This window comes from Xyrauchen texanus, chromosome 8 (assembly GCF_025860055.1).
Source record: "Xyrauchen texanus isolate HMW12.3.18 chromosome 8, RBS_HiC_50CHRs, whole genome shotgun sequence".
Taxonomy (NCBI): domain Eukaryota; kingdom Metazoa; phylum Chordata; class Actinopteri; order Cypriniformes; family Catostomidae; genus Xyrauchen; species Xyrauchen texanus.
The window spans coordinates 11,901,556-11,926,992 of NC_068283.1; the positions used below are offsets into that span (position 1 = coordinate 11,901,556).

General features: G+C 37.9%; 1 protein-coding gene across 4 annotated transcripts in view; it reads left to right on the top strand.

Moving 5' to 3' along the window:
- Nucleotides 1–8,259: 8,259 nt before the first annotated feature.
- Nucleotides 8,260–25,437, top strand: part of LOC127647679 (brain-specific angiogenesis inhibitor 1-associated protein 2-like) — a 132,212-nt gene continuing 115,034 nt past the window's right edge. For all 4 annotated transcript variants that reach the window (XR_007971089.1, XM_052132086.1, XM_052132084.1 and 1 more), the window contains exon 1: nucleotides 8,260–8,412. Coding sequence is in view for 3 of the 4 variants with exons in the window: in XM_052132086.1 (XP_051988046.1) it covers nucleotides 8,341–8,412 (72 nt within the window). In the remaining variant the exon portion in view is untranslated. The remainder of the gene's footprint in view (nucleotides 8,413–25,437) is intronic.

Here is a 25,437-nt window from a genome sequence, read left to right on the forward strand (position 1 = left end):
AAACATGGCCAAACAATGGCCAAAATGATCTAAAAAACAAAAATGAAAAACACAAAAATATCCCGAAGGTCGCACAAGGGTTAAATAGTATAGAACAGAACACTATCATCATAGGATAGAATAGAGCAGCAAATATTATAGAACACAACAGCAATATTGAATAGAACACTTATAGAATAGAATAGAACAGCAGAACAGAATAGTATAATATAATACAGTAGAACAGAAGACCAAATATAGAACATCTATTATAGAATAACACTTTTAATATAGAATACATTATATTCTTATCTGCAAATAGTTATTGATTGTCACAACACTGTGATATTTCATATTTTGACTGCCGTTTAAGAAATGTTCAGCTTAGTCTAGGAACCAACAACGTGATGAATGAGATGTTTCTATGACTGAGTAATAAATGAACTGTCATGTTTCTACATTAAATCTTGTCAACTGAAACAGCAGTGAGATAAACTGAAACAATACAATATCAGAAGAGAATCACATTACAGCTGGAGAAAGAGAGACAGTTGGCCAAACAGCTCCTGAAGGATGGCAAGAAAGAGTAAGTCATTTCAGACATGAATACAAGTGCATTCATTACATTCGTGACAACTGATCACACAAAATCACCTTTCATGCATTGCACAATAGCTTTATTATGTAGAAGTGGCACCATCTGGATTGTACTTGGCAGAAGTGGTTGTGATTTAACAGATTCATTTACACGTGTGATTCATACATTTCACAGACGAGCTCTTCTGTTGCTCAAAAACAAACTCTACCAAGATCAGCTGCTGGACAAGACTGAGAGTCAGCTAGCCAACTTGGAGTGCATAGTGGGGCTAGATGATATGCAATTTATTTGTTCATATTTAAAGGGGAAGTGTGTCATTTTTTGATGTTTAACTTCTTTCTCCTATCACAACTTAATATGCAAAAATCATTATCAATCAAAAAGTATGCCATTCGTAGGTTGACTCGTAGGAAAACTGTAAACACAGTGGCTCTGTGGTGTGATCAAAACATTGTTGTTTTCTTTTGTTTGTTTGTTTTTATCTAGACCAGCCTGACAAAGCGAATCAATTGTGTTAGTTTGGGGGTGGGATTTTCTTTTTGTCTCACCAATGGCAAATGGGGGGATTCTATGGGAAAACCTGTTTGAAAACAGTCATTATTTTTTCAATTCCGCTTGGTGCTGCTTGTGGCCCATAAATTATTACATTTAGATTTTTTTTTTTTTAGGCATAGAAAAATGAAGGAGGCCTGGGTAGCTCAGCAAATATTGACACTGACTACCACCCCTGGAGTCATGAGTTTGAATCCATGTTATGCTGAGTGACTCAAGCCAGATCTGCTAAGCAACCAAATTGGCCTGGTTGCTAGGGAGGGTAGAGTCACATGGGGTAACCTCGTGGTCACGATTAGTGGTTCTCACTATCAATGGAGCACGTGGTAAGTTGAGCGTGGATCGCGGAGAATAGCATGAGCCTCTACATGCTGTGAGTCTCAGCTGTGTCAAGCGCAACGAGCCAAGTGATAAGATGCCCAGATTGACTGTCTCAGAAGTGGAGGCAACTGAGACTTGTCCTCTACCACCTGATTGAGGTGTGTTACCATGCCACCACGAGAACCTAGTAAGCAGTGGGAATTGGCCTTCCAAATTGTGGAGAAAAGGGGAAAATATATTTTTTGGAATAAATTATTTTTAATAAACTTATCTAGTAATCACATCAACCTCAAAAGGTCATGGAAAATTAATTGAAAGTCCAAAGGTGAAGGAACCTTGGTTTTGTTCTTTGTATAAACAAAAATATTGTTTAAGTTTCAGATTTGCTGTATTATAACAAATGAATGCACCCACAACAACATTTATTAGTCAATTATTTCTACCAAAGCTGATTTGTTTGCCCATATCTGTGTTGTGATGAACAGAGGGTGGTGTATGTAGTATGTAGCAGCATGTTTTGGGAACTATTGGACATTGTTCTAGGATTAAAGGATTACACCTAAAACTCTGAGATTAGAGCAGCCCTGCTTTTGTCTTGTCCTGGGCTTCACCATTAAGACTCCAGAAAGTCTCCATCTTAAGAGTGGTATTATGTGTTAGATAGATTATGTGGTCTGTTTTAATCATTCTGTTTTCATCAAGGTTGCTACATTCAGTCCACTTCACATTTGGAGAGTTGTGACTCACAGTGGCCCCAAAAAGTATTTGCATACTTGAAGCAATAGTTGACCCAAAAAGGAAAATTCTGTTGTTATTTAATAACCCAATGCCCAAAGTGAATGCACATTCAAACCAAGTGTTCACATGGTTTATTGGCCATAATTACAGAAACTATGAGAGATCAACTTAAGTTGGATTTTGCCCATATCGATAAGCAGTGTTAAAAGTTTGACAGAGCTCTTGGGGGTTCACCTTGAAACCCACCACATTTGACTCTGGTTTCATGTGTCAGGCATTTGAAATCAGGAGTCACTGACTTCTGTTAGCTTCTCAGCAGGTCAGGTGTCTCCAGGAACAATTTCCTGCAGTTTCCAGGTGAAATGAACTCTAGAGATACTACAACAACTGTGTGTTTCATTGACTTTCACTCAAATCATGATTTAAATAGTTGATTATGACTTTATAAATGATAATTTTTCTCTCCATTACCCAGAACCTGCTATTTTATGATCTCGACACACTTTTACTCTAACGCATCTCTCGAAAAACCATATATTTGTACAATACATGCTTGTATTACATGCCCACGTACACTTATTCCAACACGGAGAGCTTGCGCGGTAGCTCACCTTACAGTCGGAGGATCGCGGTTGAAGTCCAGCCATGAGTTCAGGCTGACACGTGACATGACAGAGTCATAAAAGCGGCACAAATGACAAAATGATGTGGCTGGTTCAACTTTTACTCTCTTCGTGAAGGAGGAAGCGGGAGCCAGATAAACAATCCACGAACGCTTTTATTTTCCACACTTTTTTTGCATTTCAGCAACAATGCACACACAATCACTTGCTCCATGCAACTCTCTCCCTACTCCGGTGGTTTGGACTGCCCTTTTAACCATCTCTATCTCTCACTGCAACACAAAACAGCTGTTAGAGGTGATTTCCCACAGGTGTCAATCCTTACTCTCTTCCTCTCCAAAGATGTTGTTCGGCCATGCCCACATCATCACAATGTGATTTTACATTTTTGCTTCTGCAGTTTAAAACACGAATGGTTAGGTTTAGGCATTGATAAGGTAAGGGATGACTTTTTTCAACTAGGGTTGGGCGATGTCCCCTAAATTGGCAGTTGACGATGTTGACAGTGAAACATCGCGATGGACGATGATATCGTCGGTGGGGGTGGGGGGTATATAATTTCATATAATTTTCAAAAATTATATGAAAAATTATAATTTCGTTATTTTACTAACCCAACTAATGACTCGTCGGCGCTTTATCAGTAGGTTGCACGACACGTGAAGCATTTTTTTTTTTTTTAGCTTTCACTTAAGAAGAGTTGTGCACTATTTATTTTAATATATCTCTTCACATAAATACTATTTTCCACTTAAAAACTATAATTTCGTTATTTTACTCACTGATGAGCAAAAGGTCGAGGCAGAAATGGCCATTGATGGGGAAGAGGACCCGCTGACTTGGTGGAAAACGAACGACAAAAGGTTTCCGTTCATGGCAAGATTAGCACGGAAATATCTGTGCATATGTGCTACCAGTACTCCATCAGAGCGGGTCTTCAGCACAGTGGGTAGTGTAGTTACTCCAATCCGCAGCTTATTAAAACCAGATAAAGTGAATATGTTGGTATTTCTGGCCAGAAACATCGAAATTTAAACATGGTCTATGGTGAAAGATATTAGACTTCTTTACGCATTTTTCGCCATCCGTTGCGGAGCTTCGATTTTGCATATTATTTTAAACGTTCATTTGTGTAGTTCATATGACCACTTTACAATATTTCAATAACATAATTTATTTTGTAGCCTGTGCTGAAGTTAATTGTGCTGCTAATTATAAGTGAAATGTTAATGCTGAGTTTCGGTCTGAGTGTTGTTCCGTTTTCTTGTTCTTTATTTGTTGTTCTTCTATGTTTTAATAAATGTGTGTTATTCATATTCACCTTGTTTCTTTCATTTGATTTGACATTATGGATTTATGGCCAAGGAAATTTTTCTTTAAAAGTATTAACCAGACAAAAGTTATTTGACGTTCGCTGGTCTGGGTTTATCTTAAACTGCCGCTTCAGTGTATACAAGAGCTATGTGACAATGAGCAAGATTTTCTGAGACACTACAACTACTAATAATTAATTAATAAAGGCTATTTTCTTGTAGCCTACAACATAAAATATTTTAATCTAAATGTACAGTGTAAAACATGTAAAAAAAAAAAGACAAGAAGCTAACAATGTCAAGATCAATGTTTGTGTAGCCTGCCTGACACGGTATTTTCACAGACTAACACGTCACGTCTCTGGCATATACTACAGTATTTAAAATAGCATATATGCATTAGTTATATTCTCAGTTTAATTTACAGAGCAATCCCTGCAAAGTTTTTAGGTTAACTATAGAAGAGACAAGGATTAGTGAGTCACACTAGCAAGACTCGCAAAAGGGGGCGTAGCATCACGATGGTGGCTCTACATCGTGATGTTGGTCAGCCATCACGATGGACGATGATATCGTCCATCGGCACAACCCTATTTTCAACATCACATTTTTATTTTAAAACACTAATTATTAGGTTCAGGCAAAACTTTTACATTAGGGAGGTATGTTTTAAAAACAAATTTCTAAAATTCACCTTAAGACATCGTCTTAATACGACACCATTTAAAAACATTTTGGTGCCCCCAGCTGGACATTTCACTAGAAACCTGCTGTACAACACATACATTTTTAATTGCAAAAATTTTGTCATGTTCAAATTTAATGAGATCAGGCTGAAAACTACCTATAAGTATATATACCACTATAAGTATAGTGGTGGAAAATGCAGATAACCCATTAATTGGCCGATAGTTTTTAAAATCAATTTACTGAATTTGTTTTCTTTCTTAGAAACCCTCTAACGTTGCCCATAGGTAAAAAAAACAAAACATTGTAAACATCCACAATCTGCATTCATTTCTGCCAATAAACCATAGTACCAAAAGTAGCTATCGGCACTTATTTATCAGCAAATCCGATATATCGGTCAGCCTCTGGTCTCTATATTCACACTTTTCTTAACTACAAGTCTTCTGAAGTGATTAAATCACTCTGCGCGATAAACTGAACAAAATTTAAGTTGTAATTCACTCTCAAATTAAAGTTTTTAAATCAAATATAACGGTTTTGTCGATTACATCAAATTATTTAATTTGATTTAAGATTGTAAAATTTTTTACAAAAAGATGTTTGTTTAGGTTTTTATTATATAAAACAATAGATATACTGAAGGCAAAAATTATTTTAAAATAACATGGTCACCAGTTGGTTAAAAGTAATTGCAAAAATCTGCAGAAAAAGTGAAAAGTTTTGGGGTCACTAGAAAAGTATCCGTAATAATGCATCCCCTTGCTATAATAGCCCTTAGCCATTTTCTCTTACCCGGTTTTGATTTCTCCAAATGCATCACTGCTTTTTGAAAATTGTTCCCTAACAGCAAATCGATGAGCTGCGGGCAGGCTCTTTGACACAGGAGGATGAGGATGCTGTCTTAGCAGAGCTGGAGGCCATCACTCAGGTGTGTGTGTGCACCTTCACCTGTCACCAGTTCTGCTGAACTTTATCATCGCTGCATGGCTGGTTGTGCATAGCTTGTTTCTGATCTAACAACATGTCTCTTTCTTTTCTGGTCAAGAAGAAGACATAAGCCTTCCATAATTGCCCACAGATCCCTTGCCTGTGGTGCTTAAGGGCAAGAGAGGTGTTGTTTTTATTACTGTCAAACACAGTGCTGTGTCAGACAATTTTTTAAAAGCAACTTTTGTTGTTGATTTTTGATTGCTGTCTGTCACTCTCTTTGTGCTCTTTGCAGAGAGAAAAGAGGCACAATTCAAGGCAGAGAGAGAAATGTTGGCAGTGTAGTGACATTCTTCTGTTTGATCATAAACATTTTTTTTTTTAATCAAAGAGAGAGCTTTGGGAATAGAATTGGCAGAACAGAAGGTTTGAATTCTCTGCATGTGCTATACAGTACAATCATAAATAGTTTATTTCTACAGTTATGGAAAAGCTGGATATTTAAAAAAATTGAAGGCCTGGAATATGGAGTAGTCACTGCCATATTAAGAAATAAAACTTTCATTAAAAACATCAATAGATGTGTCAATAAATCTTTCAATTGACAAATGAATCTTGTTATGTGTCAATAAATAACAAAATAAAACTTATTTTAATAAATAATGCAAGTTATCCATAAATAAATAAATAAATAACATTTAACATGCAATACTTTGGTTATTGACATATATTTATTTATTTATTGACGCATTTTATGATATATTTATAGATATGTATATGAAAGATATATTTATATATTTATTTATGATTTTAATTAAAGATTTATTTATAAATATGGCACAGTGAATCCTCTATACTGGAAAAGTCATAGAAATTAAAACAACAAGAAAGTCATTGCACATTTGTAAATAATTATTCTAGCTATCCTCAGCTATAATATATATTTTTTGTCAGGATTATTATTTATTTATTTGTTTGTTTTTCTGAGTACATTCTAGATTTTGTTGGCCCAATATTTTTTTTCATTTGATTTTGCTAAATAAATTCATTGACAAGCTATGCACAAAATGAACCTTAACACTAGTATCTGTATTTGCTGAATTAATTTATTGCAAAAGTGTAGATTTCTTTACAAACTATCTTAACTGTATATTGCATTGGTTTTAAGAATGTGGTTCAATAATGTGACTTCTTAGTCTGTTTGTGTTTTCAATCAAACCTCACAAGTCAAGATGAGCTCTAATCTGTGTATTTCATGGTGATTTCCATGGCTTTGCCTGTTGGAGATGTGTTATTATGTCATGACCACCAGAGGGCTCTTTACATCACTAATTAATAGGAAGTAAATCTGTGCTGACAGGTGCAATTCCAATCCTCTCATTGTGGCTCATTGTTTAATGTATGTAAGCCATCTGTTATTGTTCAATATGAAAGCATTTATATTCAGATATGACTCAGTATGTGCTTTTTATCTTTCGCACTCTCATTATAAAGTTTTTTTTTTACTCTGATAACAGCTCAACACAACTGCCTTTGAAACCACATTTTTGCTGGCGCCACTGATGTTGAAAGGAGAATAAATGACTACACTCTCACAATACTGCTCCATTTTGCTTTTAAAATGGTTCCTATCAGTGAATCTCTGTATATTAAAAAGCCTTAATGTTTAAAGGTGCACTCAGTAATTTTCTCTGCATTAAAGTTGGACCTCTACATAAATTAATAGTAATTTTGAAACATTTATTAAATCATGGACAGTGACTTACCTGAGATGAAGACTCCAGTCATAGTAACCTCATACAAGCTGTTTTATTCTACATAGAGAGGGTTTCCTCAAGGGGGCTTCCATGATTGGATCACATGACCAGCCCAATGCTACTCAATTTTAGTAACCGCCTTGTTATTAAACACTTTCACTCATTGATTAAATTAATAATTGCTCAGTGTAAATAGTGAACTTCAGGTGCAGATAGTGCATTTGAATTAAGCCGCAACCTATGGCAATATGTGTCAGTGTAAGTCCAAGATGAAAAGAAAAATCTTACTGAGCACACATTTAAGAAACTTCAAGCAAGTATAGTTTTATGTATGCACTTATCAAACTTACAGTAAATGTCTCTTGCAGTATGAGTCAGCCATGTAGCCATTTCACAATTCTCCACATACAAACAATGTAATGTATCTACTGTCCTTGCTAAGAGGTAAGTAAATATTTTGACTGTGATCTGTACATATGTATATATATATATATATATGTATGTATGTATATATATATATATATATATATATATATATATATATATATATATGTATATATATATATATATATATAGATATAACAGATGTGTACAAGAGAGGTTTTTAGGCGACTTCTCATTCAATTAACCATGGGGCGGACACAGCTGTGGTTTGACCACGACCACAGGCGCGGTTTATAAAAACGTAGGCGTGGTTACATTTTAAGCCCCTCCTCCATTCCGTTGCCTCAACACTGTACAGCTCCTCTGCGATCAGTGACTCTAGTGGATTGGAAGCGCAGATAATCACAGGCTCGGAGACACTGTTTGGATAACCCACCACATTAAGCAAAACACCGTTTATGGTTTTAACTGAAGATTTCACAATGTCTCGCGCCGACGAGGTCCACCGCATTACGGAAAACGCCTATAAGGTAAAGTGCATTGAACAAACTGATCGAACAAGTTGATCGCAGGTGGCGATCTTCTCAAATTAATTATGTCATGAAAGTGGCGTGCCTTAGAATACGAGGAATGGTTGTTGAATTGTTAATCATTGCATTAGACGATTCTTTTAGTCGGTTTTCGGTCTAAATATACCATCATTATTGAACTTGAGCGATCAAGTTTCATGTTGATCATGTCATTCATGCCATTGCCATGATAATATAATATAATTGTTTGCATTGTTTTTTTAAATGTAAATATACCTATCTGTCACTAATGATGCTAATTATTTTTTTTAATCATTCCATCCATCCATCCATCTATCGTTTTCTTGCCCTCCATCATATTTTCAGCCTTGTTGCCAGCAAACCTGTGTATTTTGGCATGTGCTCTGTAGGGCATTCCAGTATAAGTGGTTGTTTATGGAGGGGGGACAGACTGGAGTGTTACATCAGGGTTAGTCAATGTTCATCTCTTCAATATTTCTATAAAGTCTCAACAGGTTTGCTGTTGCAGTTTTTTGGCCTGTCACTTTAAAAAAAGTTAATACTTGCCACACCAGAAGAATTAAGGCACTCATCAGATACTTAAGCCTGTTTAATAGGTCACCTTAAGTCCAACACCTAAAACGAAGACAAAAAAACTTTTCTGGTTGATCAAGGGCGAGTGGATGTGCACCAACTGATGCTTTTTGGGCTCACTCATGCTGTAATTTATCAGATATTTAAAGGGATCGTTTACCCAAAAATGACAGTTCTGTTGTCATTTATACACACTCATGACATTTAAAACCTTAAATGACTTTTTGTCATCCTTGGAACACAAAAAGATGATGTTGGGCAGAATGTTAGCCTCAGTCACCATTCACTTTCATTGCATCTTTTTTCCCCCTCCATATAATGAAAGTGAATGGTGACTGAGGCTAAGATTCTGCCTAAAATCAAATTTATATTTGATTTTTTTCCATGGAAGATAAAGTCATATGGATTTTTGAGTGAACTTACCCTTTTTATTCCACTTGTCAATATGACTGTAGATTCACATTCCATAAAATAAGTGGGTTAGATCTCATGGGAGAGCTTTGGAATTAGCCCACTGGCTGTCTATTTGGTGACCTGCTAATCATTTAACACACTATCAGTCTGTGCCAATTCTATGGTGGCATGTGTCATGGGTGTTTTGTGGCGGTGGAAATCGGGTGAGCTTGATCGTTCATTCAACCGAATCCACCCACTGTTCAGATAGCTGGTTAAATCAGCCAGCTAAACAAAATAGATTGAGTTCAAAAGGTCTGCAGTATTGATGTATCTTTATGTGTTTGTTTGTGTGTGTATGAGGGTGAAAGGAGGGGGTTATAAGTGGGACAGACATAAGTGGAAGTGCTGGGATTTCAAACATCTGCTACAGTGTCACAGGAAATACAGAACACGGCTCTGTGACTCAACGACAGTTGCATGGGTGTGAGTTTAACTGGGTGTATGTGTGTGTGAGATCCATTGTTACTCAACTGTGCACATGGAACACTCCCAACCTACAAGCTATCGCTGTGATTCTGTTGCCATGGAATTAAAACAACCCTAACCTGTGAGTCGCAGCCGCCTCTAAAACGCTCAGCCTGTTGGTGTCAGACGGCATGCACTGGGGTCCAGTCATCCAGACCGTGCCGTGCTCAGCCGGATCTCTCGGTTCTGTGATTCCGTCAGCCTCCTCAAGCAGCAGGGTTGGCGAGACTTTGGCCAGCTGGAGGGTGGCATTACTGACATCCACTCACCTGGCCGTGTGGGTGGGTGAGCTGTGGTCAAGCCACTTTGGATCAGTCTATGGCCTCAGACATACTCTACACATGGTCAAGTTGTACTGTACCTGTATTACTATGGCGGTAACAATCCGCATTGCTCAAGTTAGCTGGTAGATCAACTGGGAGAGTGTGGCGCTAGAAGAACCACTTTTTTTCAACAATTTTTATTGATTCCATAAAACACAACATAAAATATGGAATCAAATTATATACATTAAGCCCCTGCCCCCGAATCCACCACCCCTCCAATCTCCTACCTGACACAAACACACAGTACAATGGTCACCAACAATTAGAACATAAAAATTAAAAATTACAAATAAAAGTATACTTTGAAAAAAAACAACAATGCACATACACATCTAAACTACAAATCCCACTCCACTGCCCCTCCCAGAGAACCCTCTAAAAAAACAAATATCCACCCACTTCCTGTCAAACAAATCCCATTTTCCCAGCCTTCTATAACTCACCTCATCTCCACCACCCCACCCATCTCCCCGCACCACTCCTGAAACTTGGGTGCCTCAGCCAACTTCCATACCCTGAGGATGATTTATCTGCCTCATAACTCTGGCTAGGACCCAACTTTTTAAATGTCTATCCCCAATATTAATGACTGCCCCATCACCTAAGATAAGAGTCTGGGGCAAAATGAAAATTGAGTGTCCAATACATCACACATAAAGCTCTGAATCCTCAACCAAAATTCTTGGATCTCAACACACCCCCAAAAAACATTGGTTGTGTCCCCGTCTTCTGATTGGCATCGCCAGCATGTGGGTGTGTCTTTAAGACCAAGCCTATGCAATCTAGAGGGGGTCCAATAGAATCGATGTAAAATCTTAAATTGCATCAGACGCACCCTTGTATCTCTAGATGTAGACTTGACGTTATTTAGGATCCTAGATCACATTTCCTCCTCCAATATCAAGTTTTAATCTTTGTCCCATAATCTTTAGAGAGAAGTTGAAGCTCCATCCCCCAGACTCTGAAATAATAGGGAGTAATACACTGATGCCTCATGACCTTTTCCAAAAACAGTAATCTAAATTTCCAGACTATCTGCCGCTTTAGGGTGTTGTAAGCTTTTCCCAAAAATAGTACAGAGCAGTTTGCTCAGCTGTAAATAGCTAAAGAAATGAGATCTTAAACAAAAGACAAACGCACAAAGGTGTTGAACAGTTGCCCGTAAATCTCTCTCTCTCTCTTTCTCTCTCGCGCTCTCTCTCTCTCTCGCACTCGCACTGCAGCATCCAGTCGGCCTTTATCCCTCTCTGAGGTTTGATTAGTCTGAAATTTCAACTTGCAACTTTGCAACTATGATTTTCTATTTTTAACCATTTGAGAGAACATTATTCATAAAGTAAATCTTGGACAGGTGGTTTCTTGTGACAACAACAAGCTACAAAATGTTTCTGTCATGTCACCCTATTGAGGTACACAGACTGCAGATAGAGACTGACAGTAAGGCTCATTAAAGACTAGGCGAAGGCTACATATAATGTGCTTGTAGAAGAACCATTTTAGGTTTTCATTTATAGCTTTAGTTTTCCCAAAAATGAAAACTCTGGTGTAATTTACCCAAACTCATGTTGTTCCAAATGCTGATGATTTTGTTTGACAGACTGTCAAGCTCATAAATGACAAAAAAAAGCACGATAAAAGTAGTCCACAGGATTTGTGCTCTATATTCCATGTCTTTTATGAACATTCTAACGGGTTTAAAATTTGTACATTTATAAATTTAGGGTGAGAATTTAATTTTGAGTGAGCTGTTCCTTTTATAGAGCCTGACCGATATGGGATTTTTGAGGCTGATACTGATTTTAGAGGGGGAGAATTCACCGATTACCAATATGGTGGCTGATATAGTTCATTTTGAGCTTGAATGAAAACAGATCTTTTCTATGTGAATTGTGCACCAAATTTTGCACCGATATGACTATGCAAAGGTACTCAGAAGGCTGAATCTGTACTGTATGTTTAGTATCAGTCAATTGCTGACCATTTAAATAAAGAATAAATAAAAAAAAATATCTAAATAAACATCAGTACTGTTTAGTATTAATCAAATGTTGTCTATTTTAATACTCCCAGTCAGTTAGGCGCAGGTTGTAAAACAAGAAGGATTTACACCTGTCGAGTCAAGAGATTACACTGTATTCTGTTATACACGTTCAGGGGAAACTTGCATCAGTGGAAAACCAGACTTTTAAATATAAAATTTTGTAAATGAAACAACTGGAATTGTTCGGTTGAAGGGGGTATCAAACTGTGAATACTGAACAAATCAGTTTGGTGAATACATGTTTTACACATTAGCTTCACTCCGCTGACAAGCAATGGAAGTAACTATGTGGTTTGCTAGTTAGCTATAAGCTCGTTGTCACGGAGAGTAAAAGATGGACTTTATTTATTTTCCAGCATTGCGTTTCACCAACTAGGTAACAACATAGTGTAAAATCAACACTCAACAGACACAATCCATCACGGCACCGTTGTCTGCTGAGCTGCAAAAAGATGCTCTGATGTTTACCTTTCAATCTGCTGCATTACTGACTGCACTGACACACTATTGCTGGCTAACATAGCAAACGTGATAAACATAGTTGTCAGGGATTGGGTTAATGTTATATTCGTTATATTAAAAAGAGAAAATGATGGGGTCAGTGTTTTTTAACTTTCCAGTATGTATTTCACCAACTATTTAGCGACTTACGATAAGACACCGCTTAACTCTGCACCGCTTAACTCCACCCTGTCTGCAGAGCCACCGTCAGCTCAGTTGGAGCTGGACAAACTACGTTATGACACCAATTCAAGCATTGTTTTCTGCATTATATGTTCTGAAAAGTTTTCATATCTGTGCATATTGGTAAACATATACACAGATACCGATTAATTATTAAGCTATTCCTTTAATGTTGATTTGTCATATCAAACAGATCATACCTCCTCATTGACAAGGATACAGTAACCAAAACCTGTAAGATAGACAGAGAGAGGACTTTTTATTGTAAGTAAATAAACAACGCTACTCTTGGAGTTACAATTGCATTCCTTTGAAATAAAGTCCTTTTAAAATTCCCTCATTCTTCTCACAGCTAAACAATTGACAAATGTTTTGTTATTATTCCCAAGTTAATGGATGTCTCTTTTCTGCAATGACTTGCAATATATTTAATAAGTGTAAAACAACTTTCGCCGGTCGCCTTGACAAATATCTATCTTTTTGTAGCCATGTCAGAACTCCCTGGGCCCCGAGAGATTACATTTATCATAGATTTCCCGACAGTCATTTGAAAGGGAATAGGTTTTATAAGAGATGGATTCACTCTGCACACACACTCTCCTCTCAGTCTGGGGGTGGATGGCTCTGCGCCGCTGCCACATCTTATTGTCTGAGCTCTCCCTTTCGCTCTTCAAAGAGCTCTCTATCTCTAATACACAGAGCTCTCATGAAACATGCACCTTTTTTAACAATACCAACAACAAGCTTTAGATTTATTGCATAATGAATCAAACACATTAAACCTGACCAGGTTAACTAAGAAGAGAGCTTCATGTCGCTGGAATGTGAGATAGCTTGGCTTTACATATGCAGTAATTACATTTGTTTGAAAGTACATTGAAATGCCTTTTTGGAAAGGTCAGAATTACTTTCTGTGTTTAAGGAATGTTCAAAACTAGATAAGCTCTATCGACGGCACTAGTGGCTTAATTTTGATAACCACAGAATATTGTTTTGACTCAAGCAAAAATCATGGTTAAAGTAATGCAGTAATGTACAGTGCATTCATGAAGTATTGAGACCCCTTCATGTTTTCACATTTTGTTAAGTTGCAGCCTTATACTAAAATGCCTTAAATAGATTTATTTCACATCAATCTACGCTCCATACCCCATAACGACAAAGAACAAAACGATTTTTGATCACACTTCAAATTTATTTAAAAGAATAAACTGAAATATCACATTGAATTAAGTAATCAGACCCTTTGCTATGACACTTGAAATTTAGCTCAGGTGCATTTCTCTGGATCATCTTTGAGATTTTTCTACACTGTGATTGGAGTCCACCTGTGGCCAATTTAATTGATTGGAGATGATTTGGAAAGGCACACACCTGCCTATGTAAGGTCTCGCAGCTGAAAATGCATATCAGAGCACAAACCAAGCCATGAGGTCAAAGGAACTGCAGAGCTCAGAGACAGGATTGTGTTGAGGCACAGATCTGGGGAAGGCTACAAAAATATTTCGGCTGCATTGAAGTTTTCTAAGAGCACCATGGCCTCCGTAATTCTTAAATGCAAGAAGTTTGGAACAACCAGGACTCTTCCTATAGCTGGCCACCCGGCCAAACTGAGAAATCGGGGAAGAAGGGCGATTGGTTATTCTGGTTGAGCTTCAGAGATCATGTGTAGAGATGGGAGAAACTTGCAGATGGACAACCATCACTGCGATACTCCACCAATCTGGGCTTTATGGCAGAGTGGCCAGACGGAAGCCTCTCCTCAGTGCAAGACACATGAAAGCCCACTTGAAATTGCCGAGAATTTGCAGTGAGAAACAAAATTCTCTGGTCTGATGAAACAAAGTTTTAACCGTTTGCCTCAATTCCAAGTGTCATGTTTGGAGAAAACCAGGCACTACTCATCACTTGTGCAATACCATCCCAACGGTGAAGCAAGGTTTAGTGGGGGTGTCTTTAAGCGACAGGGACTGGGGGACTGGTCAGGGTTGAGGGAAAGCTGAACGCAGCAAAATACAGAGATATCATTGACGAAAACCTGGTCCAGAGCACTCAAGACCTCAGAATAGACTGAAGGTTCACCTTTTATCAGGACAATGACTCCAAGCACACAGCCAAGACAACACAAAAGTGGCTTGGGGACAACTCTGTGAATGTCCTCGAGTGGCCCAGCCAGAACCCAACAGAACATCTCTGGAGAGACCTGAAAATGACAGTCCCCATCCAACCTGTCAGAGCTTGAGAGAATCTGCAGATAAGAATGGCAGAAAATCCCCCAAATCCAGGTGTGCAAAGCTTGTCGCATCATACCCAAAAAGACTTGAGGCTGTAATCACTGCCAAAGGTGCTTCAACTGAGTTATGAGTTAAGGGTCTGAATTCTTGTGTGATATTTCAGTTTTTCCTTTTTACTAAATTTGCAAAGTTATCAAAAATCAGGTTATTACTTTGTCATTATGGGGTATGGAGTGTAAATTAATGCGAGGGGGCAATTTTTTTATTTAAAAGCATTTTAGCATAAGGCTGCATCATAACAAAATGTTGAAAAAATTAAGGTGTCTAAATACTTTATGAATGCAGTGCATGTTTTGAAAGTACAGCTACAAGACATTTTAAGCATTGACATTAAACTAGTGTGATAGAATAGCATAATTACCTTGTTTGTACAATGTTTCATCCAATCTTTCAACCTCATTGTCATGATTATGTAATCCTGGCTAACCATGTAAGGCAACGTGGTGTGAGGTAACTAGGAAACTCCACCCACTAGAATTATATTGGCAAAGCAAAAGCAGAAGTTCATACACCTACAAAAGTCCCACTTCATAAAGGATGGTTTAGAAAGCTTTACAGTTCAAATTATGAGCAGGTGTTTACTGAATAATTCATGTACGTGCTTGGGATGGGCATGAATACTCTCAAGTACTCGGACGTGGCAGCCATGATCGATCATGAAAACGATGATTGATGGTGATCATTCATGAAGTGACTTTTCACTTAATTCTAAATTCAGTTACAGTTACCTGACAACTAAACACAAACATGTCAAAGAGGGGGCTTATATTTAATTTTGAGATTGATTACACTGTGATTTTGAGGGGTACATTGATTGTCAGAGAGGTCTCATCTCAACCAAACTTTATACAACGCTGCAATGATATTGTTACAATAATCAAAAGTGTAATTTACCATGTTTTGAACACCTGTCTCTGCAAAACATTTGATAAACAGGTTTTATTATAATTTAATGCAAGAACTTTGACTCGTTAATGGATATTATTTAATAAAAGTGAATGTTTGTCACTGACTGTAAACCTCCCTGCCTTGGGTGCCAATAAGTTTGCGTGACGTAACACACACCCCTGCATCTCAACGAATTGGGAGTTGAAGATTTCCTCAAGAGTTTCCAAATTAGATGTCCAACATAAGGGTCATTCCGTTGCACTTTCCCATTTTGAAATGTTGGAATTTCCAACTCTCCCGAGTAGAATGGAATGCTTCATGAATCAACACGGCAACAACAAAACCAAGCATCGCACACACACACAAATACACACATACACACAGAAGTGCAAATACTGAGCTAAATGGAACACAATGCAGCACCTTCAAAACTGAACTCAACACACATATTAAAAATGTGATGGTCTGCTTTTAAGCCAACCACGATTTGCAAATGGACTGTTCAGACAGTAAAAAACAAAAAACTGATGCACGTTTGCTAAGATTACTACGGTAACCTAGGAAGAACAGACAGTTGTGCGTTGTGCACGTTCATTGAGTTGGGCAGCGAACCTTCAAATAATGACAAAATATGATGCATTATATATTGATTATACAATCGTGTATATAATAACGTTTGTCAGACATGTTATTGTATGCAGTTATGTGCATGTCATTGCCCCTCTAGTATTCGACAAGTACTCAAGTAATTAGTCGAGTACTCAAGTAGAAAAAAATTACCAAAACACATTGTATATCGCATCCGAGTGAGTTCAGCAGGAGACGCGGATATAAACACAGAGACGTTCTGCAAAATTGAAAGCCCCTGTCTCTGTGGCAGAGCGCACGTTGATGAAAGAACTGTACCCCCACCCCAGTTTGGACTGGACTGGTTTACTTTTGTAAGTGCATAAAAAAAAATAAAATTAGGTAGGGAATGTACTTGGAGGTACATTCAGTAATATATATATATATATATATATATATATATATATATATATATATATATATATATATATATATATAAAAATGCACAACATTAGGCTGATAACTGTCTAAAATCAGCTTATTCCAGAAATCTTGACAATGCATGAAACCCTGGTTGACTAGATTTAAAATCATCAGGTTATTCTGTGGTTTTAATGTGAAAACGTGAACCGGTATGCACACAACGCCGTTAAAGATGATCTTACTGTGAATTTGGAAATGGCAGGTTGACATTTCTCAAGGTACACACTGTGCTTAATGAAGCTCGAAGCCCTGCCCCTAGTGGGCATTTACCTGTGCTTGCACGTTTTTGGCTTACTAAGCATAATCGGTATAAGATCATGCCTGTAAACTCTCTCGTTGAGCACTGCTCAAACAAATGTGTGCGAAGATGAAAAATACTGAGACATTATAGTAACAAACACACTGTATTGTTGGGTTGTAATACCATTATCACAACCCAGATATCGATGTAATATCATATTGCCAAGTCCCTGCTGATTCCCACCCCTTGTGGTAATTAACATTTATGCTGTTGATGAAAAGGAATTTTCCAGGTTCAATACAAGTATAAAAATGAGACAATGAAATATCAAGGGTGGCCTTTGAAAGTGCAGATAAATGTGAGCGAAAGAATAAGGAGGGAGGGATGGTGTGGGTGATAGAAAGAGAGGTTCTCGATCCTTGTGGAAATGGCCTGTAATTGCTGTGTGGAGATGTGGGTCTGTAATTATTTGGGGAGGAGGAGTGACCATTAGGTTCAGGGAGTTGGACGAAAGCAACCTCTGCTTCTGATTTAAAGACTAATTTACCAGGGGTTGCTTACATGCGTGTAGGCATAAAGAAGAGGTTTAGTGCAGAGCAAGGTTACATTTATTTCTAACCTTCTTTATGTTGGACCATTTTGAAGCGAATGGCCCTCAAATGTCTCTTTGTCCTTCAGGAACATGTTTTCATTATATCCGAGTCACAGAGGTCAGTCCTGCTGTGACAAATGGGGCAAAATTGTATTGCACCTCTCTGAAGAGGTCAACTTTAACCTCAGTAATTCAAGACCGCTCTCTTGTGAGCAATTTGCTGTTCTTTTTTGCAGATAAAAAGTGGAGGTTGCCTCTTTTTATCGCTCGGGGGTTGAGGTGGATTGGAACTTTAGCATGAAGCCACTATTGGTGTGTTTAAAGTGTAGATTGTGTAAACAAATCAATAATGTTGGGTAATTTTCCTGTGAACTTTGTAAATGTGATTCATGACATTGGTCACCTGATGATCTAATCCAACATGCTCTTTTATTATTGAGGTACTTTCAGATTCTGAGGACTTTACATTGATCTGACAGGGGGGCGCTAGCTTAAAGGGATAATACACTGAAAAATAGGGCTGTTGGCCAATAAGTAGGGTTAGGAAACGAGAATAAATTCTTATTCTGAACTAGATCAGAACCAAATGGTTTTCATGATGTTCTTGAACCTATATTCTCAAAAGTGCAACCAGTGCAGCTTCATTCCCAATAAGGTTGCAACTAACGATTCTTTTGATAATCGATTCATCTATGTGGGCGGCTGTGGCTCAGGTGGTAGAGCGGGCTGCAAATCGCAGGGTTGGTGGTTATATTCCCGGCCCACAGGACTCCACATGCTGGAGTGTCCTTGGGCAAGACACTGAACCCCAAGTTGCTCCCAATGGCAGGCTAGCGCCTTGCATGGCAGCTCTGCCACCGTGTGTGTGTGTGTGTGTGTGTGTGTGTGTGTGTGTGTGTGTGTGTGTGTGTGTGTGTGTGTGTGTGTGAGAATGGGTGAATGAGTCACAGTGCAAAACGCTTTGGTAACCTCTAAGGTTAAAACTTTGGAACTTTATTAAAGCTATAAAGCATTAAATATAACTGCATTTAAAATGTAACTCTGGGGTGTTTCCTTTAAAGACGTTCGAAACACAAGTTTTGCTTCAGTGGAGCGGCAGATCCGGCTCCACTTATTCCACAATGAGCGTGCTTCTGTATTTACTTATTTTGTGTTTTTGTATTATAATTCCCTCATACTTTGCGAACTACATAAGCTGATGCTACACTAACGTACACTATGCTACCAGTGTAGTCCTATTCCCAGGCAAATTAACAGCTGGAACTCAAATTAATCAAACAATTACTGAACTGCAAGTTCTTCATTTCGTCATGTCCTACTCAATATTAACCAAGAATTGTTACTGTAGGCGTGTAAGACTTAATTCAGAGTAATTGCGCTAACTGTTGAAATGACCAGGAATGTTCATTATGAAAGAAAATGAGGCCAATTTAGAATTTAAAAGGCAGCAGGATTTTAATGCCCACAAATATCCATACTGCGATGTCTGTGTTGTTCTTGGCTGAAGGTACACTGCATCTTGAATAGAGTAGTTTAACGATCAGGGGACATTGAATCCAGTCCTAATTAGGTTCTCAAAAATAAATCAATCAACATGTAACCTGCGGAGAGAAGAGACACACTCGGATGTTTCCATGGAAACCCTCAGTGAGCTGCAGGTATATGAAGTGTTGTCACAGGGTCGGGGGGTTATGTGTTGAAAGTCTAACACAATGACTACACTGTGGAGCAAAGGCAAAACCATAGACAACACATGTGTCCAGCTCAGATGCCTCTGCTGATCACTGTGAACTCAGACCTGGGATCATCTAATTGCACTAATTGAATCTAGATTCACATTTATCTCAGCCAGTTGTGGTATCGATTGCCCAAGCTATTCATTATAGTCTGCCAAAACAGTCTTTCTTTCGCTCTTTCCTTCCTTTGCCCTTTCTTTCGCTCTTTCGATTTATTTTGCTCTTCCTTTCACGCTCATTACATTCTTTCTTTTGCTCTCTTTTGGCCTTTCTTTCTGGCTTTCACTCTTTTCACTCTTTGTTTCTTTCATTCTTTCTTTTCTCTTTCAGGCTTTTTTCGCTCTATTTCTTTCGCTCTTCACGTTCGTTCACTCTTTCACTTTCTTTTGCTCTTTCACTCTTATTTTCATTCTTTAGCTCGTTCACTCTCCTTTCATTTCTTTTGCTCCCTTTCGGTCTTTCGCACTTTCTTTTGCTCTCACTCTTGCATGCTTTTGCACTTTTTGCTCTTTTTTTTGCTCTTTTCTTTTGCCTTATCATTTGTGATTCAAGTGTTAAACTAGCACAGCTAAATAGGAAATCTCTTGCTTGGAACAATGGTATGTTGGACAGTTTAGTTGTCACTATACAAATATATTTTGTAATTGTTAAAATTGAGTTGCATTTGAAATTGGGTCTCTTACTCTGATCTGCCTGAGGTTTTGCATGATGTTGCACAGATTAAGAGAAAAGGGAGTGAAACCATTTTATAGTCATAATTGGCTACATTGAACCCATTCTTTTGGTAAGGTTTTGTGGTTAGATCCATTATAAACCACAAGCCACCAAAGTTTCATAAAGCCATAATTTGTATGGTATGCTGTAGTAATGCTGCTGTGCATTCAAATTCTAGTTTCCTTTATTTCCATTCCATTTGTTCAAACAGTCAAGGATGTTAGTTATGCACTGAATATAATGTTGTATGAAGGTCTAATGTCAGCTCACATAAGTCTGAATACAAGGCTGGAGCAGAGGAGGTGAACACAGGCCTTGGCACACATCCAGCTCAGCGGTGCGGTCAGGCCAGTGTTGTTTTTCAAGATATGCATTCTGGAAATTCCTAAAAATAATGGGATCATCTGTAACTATCCTTCTGCCACTCAAGGGTCTCAGCATGGCCGTGTGTTTCCAAAGGGTGTTAAAAGGATAATTCATTTGATTACTCGCACTTATGTTGTTCTAAACCCGAATGTCTTTCGTGTTCTGTGAAACACAAAATGAGATGTTAGGCACCATTCACTTTTACTGTATAAAAACAAATGGCAACGAAACGTTGACTGAGGCTGTCATTCTGTAAAACATTGCCTTAATTTGTTCCACTGAAGAAAGTCATACAGGTTTATAACAACATGAGTGCGTGTAAATGATGAAAGAATTAACATTTTTGGGTGAACTATTTCTTAAAAGCCTAGTTTGAATAAAAGACCAAGACAGCGATGGTTCTTCTACTGTTGTACTTTAACCATGAGTGATTGGTTAGTGCTTTGCATGCACTCTTGTTTAGTCTCTTTCTCACCTATTAAATAGGCTGATGTACAAATTTTAACCTTGTCAGAAAGATAGTCACTGATTCTGTTCAAGGGCAACCTTTATAAATCTTTATGAACTTTCACACAGTGGATTTCAACCTCAAAATGGATTGCAGGTCTGTTTGGATACTTGGGTTAAATGACTAATACTACTTTTAAATTTGATTAGGAATACATGATGCCATTCAAAAAAGTCATGTGACTGAATAACTAATTAATAACTGAACTAACCAGCGCTCCAATCATCTTATTAGAAATGTTGCTTTTGTCATCCTGAAGTGTCTAGAAAATTCAAAGCCTGTATAGAGTTTGCAAAAAAAAATAAGCCGAATATGAACTTGAACTGTGCTGAAGAGCAGGTTTGTGGACACTTTAAAAAAAATAATCCACACTGTAAAGTAATACGGATGGAGGAACGCACACACAGAGCAATCCCAGATCTGTTTGATGTGATGTCGCTCCAAGACGTTATTCACACTCACACAGGTGAAGAGGAGAGACAGGAGGTCACGGGAGATTCATCTACACCAAAGGTGACTTACACAGGACACCTTCATATGCCTATCTGGAATTAAATGTTTTTCAGTATAAACGTGAACTAGACAAACGGCTTTGACCGTTATCATGCATATCACGCCGCATTTAATAGATGCAATGTCAAGTGAGAACGACTGCGCTGTGTCTTGCTGTTTTGAAGGGATCCTGGATCGTTCATTCTTCAAAAAAAGGTTGAGAACCACTGCACTAGATGGACGTCTTTGATCGTTCCGATGTGCGCCGCGTTTTAAGAGCACTACAAGCTCTTAAAACGCATCTCATTCTGCTGCCATCACTGACTGGGAGAAACGTGCCATTCTGTGTGTAAACAATCACAGAACATGCAAGATGCCGCTCCTGTGAGGACCAGCGTCTCTGCTTTGGCCTGTTGAAGCCGGATGAAGCACCCAACACCAGCATAGATTGTATTATGCGTTTTCAGAACATTTCAATGTGGATTGTATGTTTTCGGCTGATATCAGTGTGTGTTTTTGGCTCATATCAGAGTGGATTGCTTGTAAACCAGTCACAATATGATTCAAGCTTTGCAAAGGAACTGTTACTGAATGAGCATTATTAAAGATGGGACAGTTAAAAACTCTATTGGACCCAATACAAAAAGGAGTAAGGAGTTTCATTCACAAGTATTTCAAATGTCATGACTGTTATAGTTAAGGTGCTGCTGAACATGATGCATTCAGATGCAATGTATTGGGTGTATGTTATGTGTAAATCCTGAAATTTAGTTTTATAATGTTGTGGAGCTTGTTGGTTTTCTTACGATTGAGTTTCAAATATGGCTGTATTGGAGGGGCTGCACAGTGTTAGCCAATCAGAACAGTGGGTGTTTACATTGAAGTTTTAAAGAGCCAGAGAGCTTAAAACCGAGTGTTTTAGACGAGGGTAAGAGATGGGGTGGAAAATGATTACTAAATTATGACTGTTTTGGTGCAAAAAATAAAAATACCTTTACTAACATTATAGACTATGTCATGACCTCTTTAACACGAGGGGCTACAACGACTGTGCATTTTTAATCACTTTTTAAATTTTTCAACTGTTCAAATGTCACAATGTATGTAAACTGAATAAAATTTTACAGTGTAGGGCATAAACATATAACGGCAACATATAACTTGTAAATGTGTAGCAAAGTGCACTTTAATAAGAACAATCCGCTATCAGATCGGTATTGGCCAATCTTAGTATTAAAAAATAGGTGATTTGGAATCTGCCTCAAATTTCCTGATTGGTGCACAACTAGAGTTGGACTTTGGACTCTGAAGTATGAGGTTCGAGACCTGTCAAGCACATGAGACAAGAGTGTCATAGAAGTGACACAAGATGGTGTGGTTACTTCAGAAAATGTGCTTTTCATTTCACATTTTGTTTTTGGACGCTTTTAGGTTTAAGCATGGGTTAAGGCTTGTGGTTAGGTTTAAGGATAGGGAGGTACGTTTTATTTATTAAAACCTACATCTGATATTCACCTTAAACTCTTCTGATTACAACAATATTACACACGCTTTTGGCGCCCCCTGCTGGAAATGTTACTGGGAAAATGCAGCCAAACGTGTAATAAGCCAGGTAGTTTCGTTTGGCAAAAATGTATCCACGTTCACTTAATAGGTTTAATGGGTAAACAGACCAGGCTGGTTTGTTCATGTTTCTCATCATTCAACCTGAACTAGAGATTGAAACTGAGACAAGGTTTGTATTGCATATTGAAAGTAAGCCAGTTGCCACCTGCTCAGAAAGGGAGAAAGAGATGATCCCGATCATATTGGCCACTTGATGTGACTAAGGCAAGGGTCTGATGGAGGGTAGGAACAGTGGGCTTGTCATTACACAGAAACAGTTGCTATACTCCAACACCATACATTCTTCACTGATTGCACACAACATGTGCTGCATCTGCCGAGAGCTTTGCACAGACATCTGCCGCATTACATTAGTACTGCTGGCATGTTGTCAATGGCACAGCCAGCTGTTATGTTCTGATCATTTGTAGTGTCAATCATTTATTAAGCATCAAAAAAACACATTGCTGATTTTTAAAAGTGACCTAACTTATTTTTGATGTTAGGAGAAACGTCCTTAATGTAAAGAAGATTTTCAGTAATAAAAACATGTCTTTCTACCATATCTTTAATGCGTTCTTGTGCTTAAAAACAAGAGGCAATGGAATTAATTAGACGGAAAGATTATAGGCGTGTGAACTCCCATACATGGTTGCTAATGTTCATGTTCGTATATCCTGCCTCCAGATTCAACTAATTGGTCCATTGTTTCCTTTTTTTTAGATGCCATGTAATTTTCATGTTCAATATCTTTCCTAATGAAATTGTTTTGCTTGGAATAAGTAAGATTTATATAACATACTGTATAAGAAATGGTCATCCAGTCTTGATCGCAAAAGAAACCGACAGGGATCAAGACTGGATGACTGTTTCTTACATTGGCAGGACTCCAATGTGATTGTTTTAGCGATAATTACTTGTTGATTGTACATGAAGCACATGCCGTGTGCTTTGAGACTGGGCAAGCATCAACGGTTTTTAATACACATTATTAAACACTGTGCCCAAAACACATTATAGGGGTGAGTAACATGTCTACGGAAATGTTATAGAGGTAAATTGTTGCCTTAGAACCCACCAGTCAATGGAAACAATGATGTCACAGTGGTGAACTTCATGGCCAAATTCTTTTAAATTCAGGAAGGCAAATTACACTTATCACACAAACTAAAGATTTACATATATTGAGCCGAGCATGTTTTTGTCATACAATGAACCACAGTGCCAGAAGTGCTTGTTTAGACATGCAACAAAAAGACAAGAATATATTGCCAGTTACTAGTTGGATGTGTTTCAACATCATAGGCCTCACACGTCACTCTTCCCACAGTTCAGAAACACTGCATGAACAGCAGCAATTAACTAATCTGTCCACCAAAGACAACAAGGCAAATGTAATGTAGGCACGGCACCCCCCGCAATAGTCTAGCTTAACAAATTGTGTGACTAAAGGGAGGAGCTTCTGATTGGCTTTCTCATTTTAGTAAGCATGCATACTTTGGTCATTTGTCGCAGCGGGTGTGATTTTGAATTTGAATGAATGTACAGTGTTGAATTAAAAAATATGATCGTGCCTGGTAACATGTCCATGTAAAATGGCTATAAGCATTTTAGCTTAGTGCAAAGCTGACAATTTACACACAGTTTATTTCTATTTCTTCTGCTCCAAACTTCAAACTTCTCTGTCTGACAAATAAATGGACTTGAAATATTGATGTGAGATGGAAGAGAGTCTGAAAGACATGTATCCAGTACAGATATGGAAGAAATCCCTTGCCTTATTCATTTTAGCTTGCAATGGCATGATTTCCCAATAACAATCAATAATTCTAGGGAGGTGGTTAATTCAATTTTAATACATTTCGTTTTTATTTCATTTATTCATTTTGTTACGGCATTTATACAATTCAGGACAGTTCAATAAACCAAGTTTTATCTTTTAAAAATTGCAGAAAAGGAATACGCTGAAGCGA